This window comes from Schistocerca serialis, chromosome 1, assembly GCF_023864345.2.
Source record: "Schistocerca serialis cubense isolate TAMUIC-IGC-003099 chromosome 1, iqSchSeri2.2, whole genome shotgun sequence".
In the NCBI taxonomy this organism is placed as follows: domain Eukaryota; kingdom Metazoa; phylum Arthropoda; class Insecta; order Orthoptera; family Acrididae; genus Schistocerca; species Schistocerca serialis.
The window spans coordinates 893169555-893182867 of NC_064638.1; the positions used below are offsets into that span (position 1 = coordinate 893169555).

The 13313-nt window shown below is 42.7% G+C and overlaps 1 protein-coding gene across 1 annotated transcript in view; it reads left to right on the plus strand.

Annotated features, from left to right (window-relative positions):
- LOC126458477 (protein lin-37 homolog) overlaps positions 1 to 12948 on the plus strand; it is a 43148-nt gene extending 30200 nt beyond the window's left edge. The window contains exons 5-6 of the mRNA XM_050095574.1: positions 7640 to 7788; positions 12201 to 12948. Of these exons, the coding sequence (XP_049951531.1) occupies positions 7640 to 7788; positions 12201 to 12216 (165 nt within the window). The 3' untranslated portion in view covers positions 12217 to 12948. The remainder of the gene's footprint in view (positions 1 to 7639; positions 7789 to 12200) is intronic.
- The last annotated feature ends 365 nt before the right edge of the window (positions 12949 to 13313 follow it).

The window sequence follows — 13313 nt, forward strand, 5'->3', positions numbered from 1 at the left end:
CTAGCCTGGTTAGCATCTTGAGGTTAAGACAATGATGTTGACCCTGTCTGACCCTTTTTTACCCAATGTTGCCCAGATTGGAGACTCATGAGCCGATGGCGACGGCAGTGGACATCCTTTCTTGTAATTGGGAGGTGGCTCAATTACCTGTGCACGGAAAATGGCCCCAAGTGGTAAACCCAGTGGCCCCACCACCGCCAAATTACATTGTGTTGACACTGTCAACTTCAGCACAGTGGCCTTGCTTCACTGTCTGCCTTCACCCACACCAAACTCGGCGAATGCGCGACAGTCTTGGCGGTTTTCAGATCCTCAGCATAATTCTTCTTCTGCTTGTTTGGTGAGCTAGCAGTCCTCTTCCTGTTGTCATTTGTTGCAGGTTCAGCGAGACTGACTGTATGTAGAAGCCTTGTGTGGGGTATGCTGTCACATAGGCCATTTGGCAGCTGTTTGTGACAGTCACCAAGTGCAAGTCAGATATTGCATGACCCTGTGATTTCACTGGGCTCATGGGGCAGCCTTCACACGTTCATCCCAGTGTATTTTGTTAACATTTGTGGGGAGGTGGCTGGTTGAATTTCCAGGTGAAGTGGGAGTGATGGTCAGCCTCATTAATTAAGATACGTGCAGGCTCTTGGAGTGCCCATAGTTGCATAGTTGGGATGCGTCTTATAGTAAATACTGCATTCTTTTGTGGGGAGAATTCTCTGTCTCCGCACTTTATGAGAATGGGGAACAGCGACTTACATTGTTAGTGGTCAATTCATCGTTGGCACAAAATGTTTTTGGGCTTGTGCTTTTTCTGTTTTTGGCTTCCAAATTGTTGACGAGGTACATTATCATGATTTGGACTCCTTACTGTGGTCATACTGCCCACTATTGGAGAAAACTGTGGGCTGTTTCTGTTAAGCTGCTGGCCCCATTCCCTTTGCCATGCACGAAAGAAGATAAAGGCTGAGTTGCAGTGTTGGCAGGATCAGTGCTCAATCTCTCTTACTCCATTGAGATAGTTGACTACCCTTTTGGTAGTAATTCAAAAACTCAACAGTGCCGTGTGCTAGTCCAGTGATTTTAAACAGGTGGTCAGTGTGCAAGGTAAAGGTGTTGGCAAAGTTGTTGGAGGGCCAATATTTTTCACACATAAACTCGTGCAGCCTACGGTTTCTGCTGAACGCAGCCTCTTGGACTTTCTTGGTCCTCAACACCCTGTTTGGGCTTTACCAGTTTAATCACTTACCTTTTGGAATTAATCACTTGATTTTCAGAGTCTCATGTATACCAGGAATTTATGAACACTATTTGGGGCAGTTGATTTAGGGCATTTCCCATTGCATCAATTACCTTGATGACATCTGGGTGAAGGGCCCTACCGTAGAGGAGCATTTACGAAACCTTCAATCAGTTTTCCAGCACCTCCTGGAAAATGTTCTTTATTGCAAGCTGGAAAAGTGCAGTTTTTCTCTCCAAAGAGGCATTTTTTTGGACATGTGCCTACCAAAGATGTCCTCGTTCCCATGGACGACGACATCACTGCCATCATCAGCTTGCCAGTGCAGCTCCGGTCTATTTTGAGTAAGATTTTGAGCTATGCTCAGTTCTTTTGCCTGGCCATGCGCATCTGTCATCCTGTTTCCTTTTTCGCCAGAAGGGTGTTAAACTTTATCTTTTCTACAGATTTTCAGGTGGCTTTTCAGTCTCTCAAGCAGTGTCTGTGTTCTGTGCCCTGTGTGGTTTCTTTCACACCAGGTAATCCTTTAATCCTGGCCCGTAACACATCCCAGTATGGCATTGGTGCAGTCCTGTCCCATCAGAACTGGGATGGCACCAAATAGCCCATCACTTACGCATCGAAGATGCTTTCTGCTGGCATACGTAATTATTCACAGTTGTAAAAGGAGGTGCTAGCTATTATTTTCAGTGTTAAAAAGTTTCACATTTTCTTATATGGAGCATCGTTCCTCCTCATCACTGACCTCAAACTGCTGGTTTCTTTATTTGACCCTTGTTCCAAACTGCATGATAGGACTGGCCACTGATGGCAATGGTGGACCCTCTTTCTCAGTAACTATTGTTAAGACATTCATTACCACACCACCGCCTAGCATGCCAATGCTGATGTGCTGTCGCAGCTACAGTTCAATCAGCAGGAGACTCTCATGTTCACGATGGATGGTGCCTTGCAGCACACATTGTTGGAGTTTCCGTTGACAGCACGAGAGGTCACAACAGCCGTGGGTGCTGACTGCTTCTATGGAAAATCATTTTGGCGTCCCAGATGGGTCAGCTGTAGTGCCTCTCTTTGGGAGCGGATTGGACATGGCATATGTTTCTCCTCTAATGTGATCAGCTCAATGTTATCCAGAGAGTCCTCCTACTTGCCACGGAGGAGCTGTGCTGTTGAAAGGTCATACCAGTGGTGTGGTGCCCTTGCATACTCCAGCTACTGTGTGTATTGCAATGGATATGGCTCTATTATGTCGTTGGTGCGACGTCGTGTCTACTGGCCAATGGTCGATTGTGACACAGTACTTTTGGTGGAGACCTGTGGGGCCTATGCACAAAATCAGTCTGTACTACTGTGCTAGTTCATTCCTTGGGCGGTCCTGGGGCACCATTGGGACAGTGTGCTCATATATTGCACAGCTCCTTTTTTGGTCAGCACATGGTTGTTACTGGTCGAGATATTGTTCAATTTCCTGTACTTAACCAAGATCTCCTCCACATCGATGACTGCCACTGTTTGCACATTGTCCGTTATTTTAGCCATTGAAGAAGCTCGAGGATCCTCATGTCTGATAATGGTAGGCAGTTTGTGTCATGGGAGTTTGAAGACTTCTGCATTCACAATGATATCCAGCATCTGACTACCGCCCTGTTTTACCCCGCTTCTAACTTGGAGGTGAACTGTTTTGTTTGTACCTTTAAGACCCAAATGAAGAAGTCAGCGTCTGCTTCTCCTCATAATGATGCACTGTTTAGGTGACAGTGGTCCACAGGTGCAGCCTGGTGGAACGTTCGCATGAACACCAGCCGCAAGGTCTCCTGGATTTGTTGCACCCTTAGTTGCATGCCATGGACTGCTGCAGCCCACCACAATTTCCTCCCAGAGCTGCTGTTAAGGCCGCTCCTTTGGCTGCCATGTGTTATGGTGGACCACAAAGGTTGCCAGTTGTTTGTGGTGGATGTGGATAGGGAGCATATGACCCGCAATGCGAATCAGTTACATCCACACACTATCATGAAATCACTGTCATGGTCGTCTGGCATCTGGCCAGTCGGATGGCAGGGTTGGTGACGACATTTCTCCGGGTATGGACCTCCACTTGTAGTGGTGCGCTTACCCATTGCCATCCCCTTTGCACTCTCCACTATCCTTCTGCCACCTGCAGCCTCCAGCCCTAGTGACGACAAAGAAGACTGAAATTTCACTTAGCGTAAAACACAGATATTATGGTTATTTACAAGGCACAGCATGTTGGTAAGTACTGGATGTAGAAAGGGAAGTTAGACTGCCAATAAAAAATGGCAGCAGATGCAGAATATTCCAGAAGCTTCTCACATTCTACATAACATTGGGTGTGCCCCAGGGAAATGTGTTGGGACCCTGGCTATTCATATTATGTATTATTGACCTTGCAGACAAAATTAATAGTAAAATCAGACTTTTTGCAGATGATGTATGTTGTGTCTAGGCAAGACAGCCTAGACACAATGAGAGGAAGCCGAAAGGCACGCGCTTAAACTAACGCAGGCTGGCGTGAGGTCTGAAACAGGATACGTAATGAATGCTATAAAGAAAAGTACGTAGCTTCTGGAATACTTAACTTTAATCCATAATTGTAGAACATCGCTCTTGATGATACATGCTTCATAATATTAATTGCTAGGTCGTAGCAAATGTAGCTGAAGGCTAGGCTAACTATCGTCTCGGCAATTGAGAGCGTAATTGTCAGTGATCCCCTTCTGGCAAAGTCGTCTGTACAACTGGGGCGAGTGCCAGGACGTCTCTCTAGACCTGCCATGTGGTGGCGCTCGGTCTGCAATTACTGACAGTGGTGACACGCGGGTCCGGCGTATACTAATGGACCGCGGCCGATTTAAGGGCTACCACCTAGCAAGTGTGGTGTCTGGCGGTGACACCACAATGTAATTATCTATAATGAAGTACTATCTGAAAGAAGCTTCATAAATCTTCAGTTAGATCTTGATAATATTTCAATGTGGTGCAGAGATTGGCAACTTTCTCTAAATGTTCAGAAAGGTAAAATTTTGCACATCAAAAAACGAAAAAAACGTAGTATCCTTTGACTTTCATATCAGTAAGTCACTGATGGAATCAGCCAACCCATACAAATATATTGGTTTAATACTTTGTAGGGATATGAAATGGAATGATCACATAGGTTCAGTCATGGGTAAAGCAGGTGGTAGACTTCACTTAATTGGTAGAATACTGGGGAAGTGCAATCAGTCTACAAAGGATATTGCTTAAAAATCACTTGTGTGACCAGCTCTATAACATTGCTCAGTTGTGTCGTACCCATACCAGATAGGACTAACGGGGGATATTGAACGTGTACAGAGAATGGCAGCAAGAATGGTCACATGTTTGTTTAATCCATGGAAGAGTGTCACAGAGACACTGAAGGAACTGAACTGTAAGAATCTTGAAGATAGACATAGACTATACCGGGAAAGTGTATTAAGAACGTTTCAAGAAATGGCTTCAAATGATGACTCTAGGAATATACTACAACCCCCTATGTATCGCTCTCATAGGGATAGTGAGGATAAGATTAGAATAAGTACTGGACACACAGAGGCATTCACATTATCATTCTTCCCACATTCCATGCGTGAATGGAACAGAAAGAAACCCTAGTAACTAGTATAATGGGACGTAAACTCTGCCATGCACCTCACAGTGGTTTGCAGAGTATAGACATAGACGTAGATGTATGGAGAATGCCATGATACCTTGGGCATCAAGTTTTCAGCCCCGGCAGTTGAATCGGTAGCAATTTGGTTTCCTGAAACACTGACATGCCACCTGCTATTTCGCTGACAACGTATTAAAATACACACATCAAAAAAAGTTTTGCATCACCTCGGTTCTGAGAGTTTTGGAACCTGTACAGAAAATTGGAATAGAGGTCAACATAATCATCATTTGTGCCCTTTTTATTGCTCATGAAAACCACACATTGCATGTTGTACCACCATACAGCGAGACCTTCAGACATGGTGGTCCAGATTGCTGTACATACTGGTACCTCTGATGCCCAGTAGCACGTCCTCTTGCATTGATGCTTGCCTGTATTCATTGTGGCATACAATCCACAAGTTCATCAAGGCACTGTTGGTCAAGATTGTCCCACTCCTCAACGGCGATTTGGCATGTGATTGGTGGGTCATGTCGTCCATAAACAGCCCTTTTCAATCTATCCCAGACATGGTTGTTAGGGTTCATGTCTGGAGAACATGCTGCCCACTCTAGTCAAGTGATGTCGCTATCGCGAAGGAAGTCATTCACAAGATGTGTACGATGGGGCTCGAATTTTCGTCCATGAAGATGAATGCCTCGCCAATATGCTGCCGATACTGTTGCACTGTCAGTTGGAGGATGGCATTCACGTAACGTACAACCATTACAGCGCCTTCCATGACCACCAGCGGCATATGTTGGTCCCACATAACACCACCCCAAAACAGCAGGGAACCTCCTCCTTGCTGGACTGTGTGTAAGGTGTTCAGCCTGACTGGATTGCCTCTGGTTGAAGGCCTATGTGACACTCATTGGTGAAGAGAACATGATGCCAATCCTGAACGGTCCATTCGGTATGTTGTTAGGCCCATCTGTACCTTGCTGCATGGTGTCATGATAGCAAAGATGGTCCTCGCCATTGACGTCGGGAGTGAAGTTGCGCATCATGCAGCCTGTGCACAGTTTGAGTCATAACATGACGTCTGTGGCTGCACGAACAGCGTTATTCAGCATGGTGACTTTGCTGTCAGGGTTCCTCCGAGCCATAATCCATAGGTAGCAGTTATCCACTGCAGTAGTAGTCTTGGGCAGTTCTTGTCTCTCTGTATCTCCTCCATGTCTGACGACATCGCTTTGGTTCAGTCTGAGATGCCTGGACACTTCCCTTGTTGAGATCTCTTCCTGGCACAAAGTAACAATGTGGACTGTGGTATTGACTGTCTAGGCATGGTTGAACTACAGACAACACAAGCCATGTACCTCCTTCCTGGTGGAATTACTAGACCCCCTCCGTCTAATAGGCGCTCCTCGTGCATGGTTGTTTACATCTTGGGGTGGTTTAGTGACGTCTCTGACAGTCAAAGGGACTGTGTCTGTAATACAATATCCACAGTCACAGTCAACGTCTGTCTTCTCGAGTTCTGGGAACCGGAGTGATGCAAAACTGTTTTTGATGTGTGTAAATGTATTATAAGGTTCCACATACCACGATTTTTTCAGATCTTTCTGAGACATCACAACATACTTTTGGAGAGAGTTGAAGTTAATGGCTTTAGAGGTTCAATGACTAAGTGGTTCACTTCATTTTTAACTGTTAGGAAGCAAAGGCCCATGCTAGGGAGCGCTTGCAGCTCTCAAAATTACGGGACAAACTACTACTGGCATGTCACAGGGTTCAATTCTTTGTATTCCTCTTCCACTATATAAATGACCTACCATCTTATTCTGATAGAGTGCACATTGTGCTCTTAGCCGCTGATGCAAGCATCATAACCAAGCTGAGCAGAGCTGTGGCAGCATGAGGAACAATAAAAGATATATTCAGAAGTATTGTTGATTGGTTCTCAGTAAATGGTCTATCATTGAACTTACAAAAAATACAATTCATTCAGTTCTGTACAAGGTGGGATATATCCTTAGCAGTATGAATGGGGAAAGGAAATACTTTAAACAGTTTGTTCAAACTTTCGGGGTGCACATATTTATCAGAACTTAAATTGGAAATCACTTACTTCAGTTCTTTTCCAGCACAAGATTTGACAACATTTGATCTAAGTGTCATTGCTGTTTTTGATTAGGAAAACATTTGAAAATAAGGTTATGTTGCATGATTTCATATGGAATGGCCCCTGATTTATCCCTGTGCAAAATGTATTTTTGGAGCCAACATTTGCGTTTTGTCTTCCTCGTATTTAACTCTTACCACAGCTGTAATGCCGTAACCTGCACTATAATATTAATACCCTCACATATTATGATTTCAGTTAATGCCATATTGAAAGCTGTGCATCTCGTAGAATTTGTGATGTCCTGTGTGAACGGTAGTTCACAGTGCCGCTACGAAATGCCCCAAGTAATGGCATCACATTAGTTGTGTGTGAACCTGGCTTCATTTTACTTTTCCTGTTCTAAGCATATTTCACCTTAAGAAAGTTTCACTTTCATGTGATGCATAGAATAAATGATTGGACTCAGCAGCTGCTTATTCTCTTAAGCTTATGATAATATCCAGTAATGTGCAGTAAATTGAGTATCGTAATAAACATCCATGCGTGAAGTACATCTGTATGTACTGTAGATGCGACATATTTTACAAATATAAATTTTAAGTCCATTGTTATGACAGACCTAACATTTGACTTTCTTATGACATAGGACATACAGCCTGCTGTGCCAAAGGAGATGCTATTGCAAGAACATCTAACTCGCTGGGCAGCTGTAAGAAAAAAATGGATTGCAGCTGCTCAATATAATGAAAGTCGATATGGTGATAGTGGCAATATTCTCAGAGCAATATTCAAAAGGTAAGGAGAGATTTTCACAGAATTTTGATTCTATTGCTGTAGTACTTCTGTTAAAATAAATATTGTCACACTGTAACCAGAATCAAGTCCAAATTTGAATACAGGGTCATCAGTAAAGTACAGCACTTGGCACCAAAAACACATGCATTACTGACATTACAAACATAAGAAATTTTGAGAACCATCTGGAAATGACAAACACTAAGAATATTTGCTCACAATCAGATTTGAACTAGTGGTGTGCAGCATGCCAGCTAGTGGTGATAACTGCTGCTCCTTACTGCATGCAGCTCGGCTTGTGGCATTGCTCCCTCTGCTGGAGAAACAGCGACCTGGGTTTTATTATTTTTTATTGGAGCCAAGTACTGCATCCCAGATCTAGACTTGTCAGTGTGCCTCTTTATGGCCTTGCTTGAGGATTCTTGCATTCAGGTCATGTTTGAAGGTAGCGTCTCAGATCTAAGATTCACAGTCTTTGAGTCTGTCTTCTGTTTCTTTGAAAGAAAAGCCCTCAGAATCGGCTTGCACCTTAATGTTCTGGGACTTTGTATGGAGAACTTGGATGGAATCTCTACACTTTTGTCTGCTTGGCAATGGATCATAATCCTGACTTCATATGTGACATTGATTAGCAACATAGGAGATGGTACTGCCCAAAGTACCATTTTAGTAACTTTTCCAGTAGTCCCATTATCCCCACAGGCATAAAAATCCTCCTGGGCTGTATCCCACTGGTTGATGTTTGTCATTCTAGCGGTCTTTGTCCTTATAGGAGTTCAGAGTTCATATTTGAGCCAGTTTTATACTTCGTGTATCCATTATCGTTTCAGCCTCACAACTTCAGAGCAGAAAGGACAGTGTAAAGCCTATAGTGTTTTGCTTCACTATGGTGTATGCAGACGTCTAATAGCCTCCTGTTAGGCCTTTCTTTAGCTGAGGATAGGCACTTATCATCGTGTAGGTGATGTAACAATGTGAAATTACCTCTGATATTAGTCGCAACTGGAAAACTTTCAAAATGATGCGTTCTACAATGAACTTTGCTATTTCTGGAGCTTCAGCATTTGATAGAGCTTCGATGACAGCATAGAAAGTGAGACCATCAGTGCAGACTATTATCCATAGATTCCCATTTGTCAACTTCAAGAATCTCCCGAAGACATCGATTCCAGTCTGGTTGAATGGCACTTTTGCAGCTGGATTTCGTATCATGTGTCCCGGAGGTAGTCAAGGCAAGTGCTTAAGTTGATGGCTCACATAGAGTCTTAACAAACTGCAAGGGACCTGTCCAGTAATATGTGCATCTGATTTTGTTTAGAGTATTCATGAATCCCAGGTGACCACATGTTGGAGTGGCATGGAAGCACTTTCAGGATAGCTAGCTGTAGAAGAGCTGGCATGATGAGAACCATTTACATCGTAATTGATCATAGCTCCTCTTAGTGTTACTAATTGGAATTCTCCTTTGATCAACTTCTCCTACTTCAAGGCGTCTGTGGCTCTCAGCAGTGCTGGAGCTCCACTCTGTTCAACAGAGTCTCATTCAGTGCAGCAGTCATGACTGAGATTTCACCCACACTGCTCAGTTATGTCAAAGGATTCCCTTAAAAGCTGTCAGCTCATGTTTGCGTCCACTTTTTATGCCACTGTGATGTCATACTCCTGAAGCTTAAGTGCTATCTCGCCAGTTGACCCAACGGATCCTTCAGGCCATTCAACCCGCTTAGAGAACAGTGTGCATCACAGTGATGGTAATTTGCAAAATAAGTATGGCCAGAACTTGTTGATGGCCCAGTCAACTGCAAGGCACACATTCTTTGTTCTGAAGTGGTATGTCTTGGGTTTTGAGATCTCTCTGGAAGCATAAGCTGTCACCTTCCTGAATTTGGACTAGAACCGCTAGTGTTGGTGTAAAGTTCTGTCTCAGGTGCATTTGAAAGATGATGTAGATTGGTGCTGAAGATCGATGCACCTTTTCAACATAATCAGTTACCAGTGTGAGAGGTAGCAGGATCAGTACCGAGCATCTCGCCAAATGTCGTGTCATAACCAGGATAGAGTCGATCTCTGAGTGCAGGTTCTGCAGTGAAGTAGAACACTTAGCACACTGAAAGCATTTTTATTACTGTTGTATCTGTAATTGGAGAAACAACAAATAACAATTGGCATGAGTTCCAAATTCTGTTTATTGCCAACAGTTCCACAATAACAACACAACTTGGTGCTTGATCAAGAGCAGCGACTGGGCTGCAGAGTCCAAGTGCGGTATGGTAAACAGTCATAGTGTAGCGTCGTTCCGGAGTGCGACGTCGACTTAGCACGTAGGTAGCCCAACACGAGATTGCCGGGCATGGCGGCGTATGCGGCTGGCTATATAGGGCGAGTCCGCTTGTCGTGTCTTGTTATGATTGGCGGCGCGGCCTCACGTAACTATCTCTCGGTAGGACGCCGGCCAAGGTTGCCATGACAGTGCGGAGGCACTCAGTGTGTGAGGCCCGTGCCTGCGCTGTACAGCTGTGTAGAGCTGCACATAAGCGGGGCGTGCCGGCCGTTGGCTGTATGACGTAAAGACCGTGGCCACGCAGCTGCGGGCGCCACCGTGTAGCCATTGACTATACCACAATTACTGACACCAAATACAGACAGAACAGAACTGCCTTCTGGATGGAGGGTGCTCCTATTTACAGAAACATCAAATGCTCCAGAGTATGTAAAAATTATAAACATAAGAAGTCTGGAGCTTTCTAAAACTGACAAATACTGAGTAACAAATATATGCTCATGATTAGCTTTGAACTGGTGATCCCCAGCGTGCCAGCCAGCAATGGTAACCGGAACTTCATACTCCTGACAATACTGTAATTTATGAGTTCTACAGAACAGATTGTACACACTAATCTTATTCCACGACAGCTTCCTCTGTTATGGAACCTTTGTGAAAGTAGCTAAATTGTGAACAAGATCCAAAAGGAAGTTATTGCTTTCAGCAACAAAAATGTAGAAAGAAAAGACAACTGCATTTTTTCAGAAGATTTATGTAGAACTTTCTTTCTCAGCTATATAGATCGAGTCATTCTGCTGCCACAGCACCCCAGATTTTCCAGATTTTGATTGGTTGGCATACTTGACTCCATGCACCAGCTGTTGACATTGGAATTAAAAGTTTTCAATTCTTCACAGTGAAAATGTAGTTGGGAAATCACTTGACAAAGTTAAAAAGTGTGTAAATTCTGAATAACTGCAAAAGAATGAAATAATCCCTAACTAGAGCATTGGTAGCTCTATGAGGCTCAGGCAGTTCATAGATGATGCTGTTATCTATAAGAAGGCTGCAATACCAAAAGACTGTAACAAAATGCAGGAAGACCTGCAGAGGATTGATGATTGGTGCTGTCTGCTTCCATCAACTGAAGAATTGCCATCCTACGTAGTGGAGATACATATCAAGAAACAACAACGTTCTGTGATAGAGCGCTTTTTGATATACACAACAAATGACAGTCTGCCAAGCTGTATTGTTCCTTAAATGGCAGTACCTGCCTCTCCAAGTCGTTTTACAAGTTTTCCTATTATATGTTTTTTTTTTTTTTTTTAGATTTTCATGTTTGGTATTATTAACTATTTTTAATTATCATATTCATTATATATAAAATCAAAGATGAGGTGACTTACCGAACGAAAGCGCTGGCAGGTCGATAGACACACAAACATACACACAAAATTCAAGCTTTCGCAACAAACTGTTGCCTCATCAGGAAAGAGGGAAGGAGAGGGGAAGACGAAAGGAAGTGGGTTTTAAGGGAGAGGGTAAGGAGTCATTCCAATCCCGGGAGCGGAAAGACTTACCTTAGGGGGAAAAAAGGACAGGTATACACTCGCACACACGCACATATCCATCCACACATACAGACACAAGCAGACATATTTCTGCTTGTGTCTGTATGTGTGGATGGATATGTGCGTGTGTGCGAGTGTATACCTGTCCTTTTTTCCCCCTAAGGTAAGTCTTTCCGCTCCCGGGATTGGAATGACTCCTTACCCTCTCCCTTAAAACCCACTTCCTTTCGTCTTCCCCTCTCCTTCCCTCTTTCCTGATGAGGCAACAGTTTGTTGCGAAAGCTTGAATTTTGTGTGTATGTTTGTGTTTGTTTGTGTGTCTATCGACCTGCCAGCGCTTTCGTTCGGTAAGTCACCTCATCTTTGATTTTATATATAATTTTTCCCACGTGGAATGTTTCCTTCTATTATATTGATATAATTATCATATTCTACGGTTATAGAAACTGGATGGATCCCAACTCATGTTGAGCACCAGTAGTGCTGTGTATAGTTATGGTTTACTTTATTGTTAAGTTGTGAACTGCAGTTCAAAAATGATTCATTAGTAATAATTTTTTTTCCTCTCATTTTAGGGCCCAGAATCTCTGAGATGAAAGGGAGGACATGGACTGTACAAAGAAAAATATGTTGATGTGCAACCTTAAGTACCAGTCATCCTGATTTTTGTATGAAGGAACAAAGGACGCATTTAAAGCAACATGGTGCACATAGAACTGCTACCCTATCCTTGTGTACGCTTTGCACACTATATATAAACTGTGGCTAAGGAACACACACACACACACACACACACACACACACACACACACACACACACAGTAAGCATCCATAGTCGCTAAGTAAACTTCAGGCAGTCCATTTTCAGAACTCATCATTTTTTGTGCCTTTCTGATGTTTAGCATCTCTTTTACTCACTGAATAGTGATCAGTACTCATATCAATACTATATTCCATTCTACTTTTTTCAACAACTTATGAACATATTTCTTTGAGGATTGTTCTTTCTCCACTGGTGAAATACCAATTCTTTGATCTCCAAATATTTAATACAGCTAAAACTGACACACCTCTAAATTATTATTTCCCCCACAAGATTAAATTTTTGTAGAATTATATGATCAGTGGACTGTGTAAAATACGCAATTTAATAGTAATTGTTGTATATGTGTGTACCTTACTGTGTGTGATGAAACTAGAATGTAGAATACTGTCAGAAATTTGAGTGACTGCCAGACAGTAACAGCTAAAATGTTAATTGTGTTCAGATAGAACTCAAAATTTTGTTCAGATGGTATAAATATATTTGAAATTTAAAAAGTTTTTACATCATTTTTTTTCTTTTATGCCTTACAATTTACAGTTGTTTTGGTGATTGGGCCAAGAAAATTGCAGCTAAAATAAGAAGACAACACTAGTAACAAGTAATTTCGGTAACGTTCTGTTATGGTCGATTCAGTAAAATGATTAGAAATTAAGGAAGCTCAGAAGATTGGTGCATGTTTGACTCTTTATTTTTAACCAGAAATATAACCTCACTCAAGTAATTCCATCGCAAATTATGAACGTAGGAATACATTGCATAAACAGCTGATATTATAAAGTAATTGTGTCATTGTAAAATAATAGAGCATTTCTCAGAATGAAACAAATGGTTTGAACATTACAGTGCTTTACCAGGCACAGAC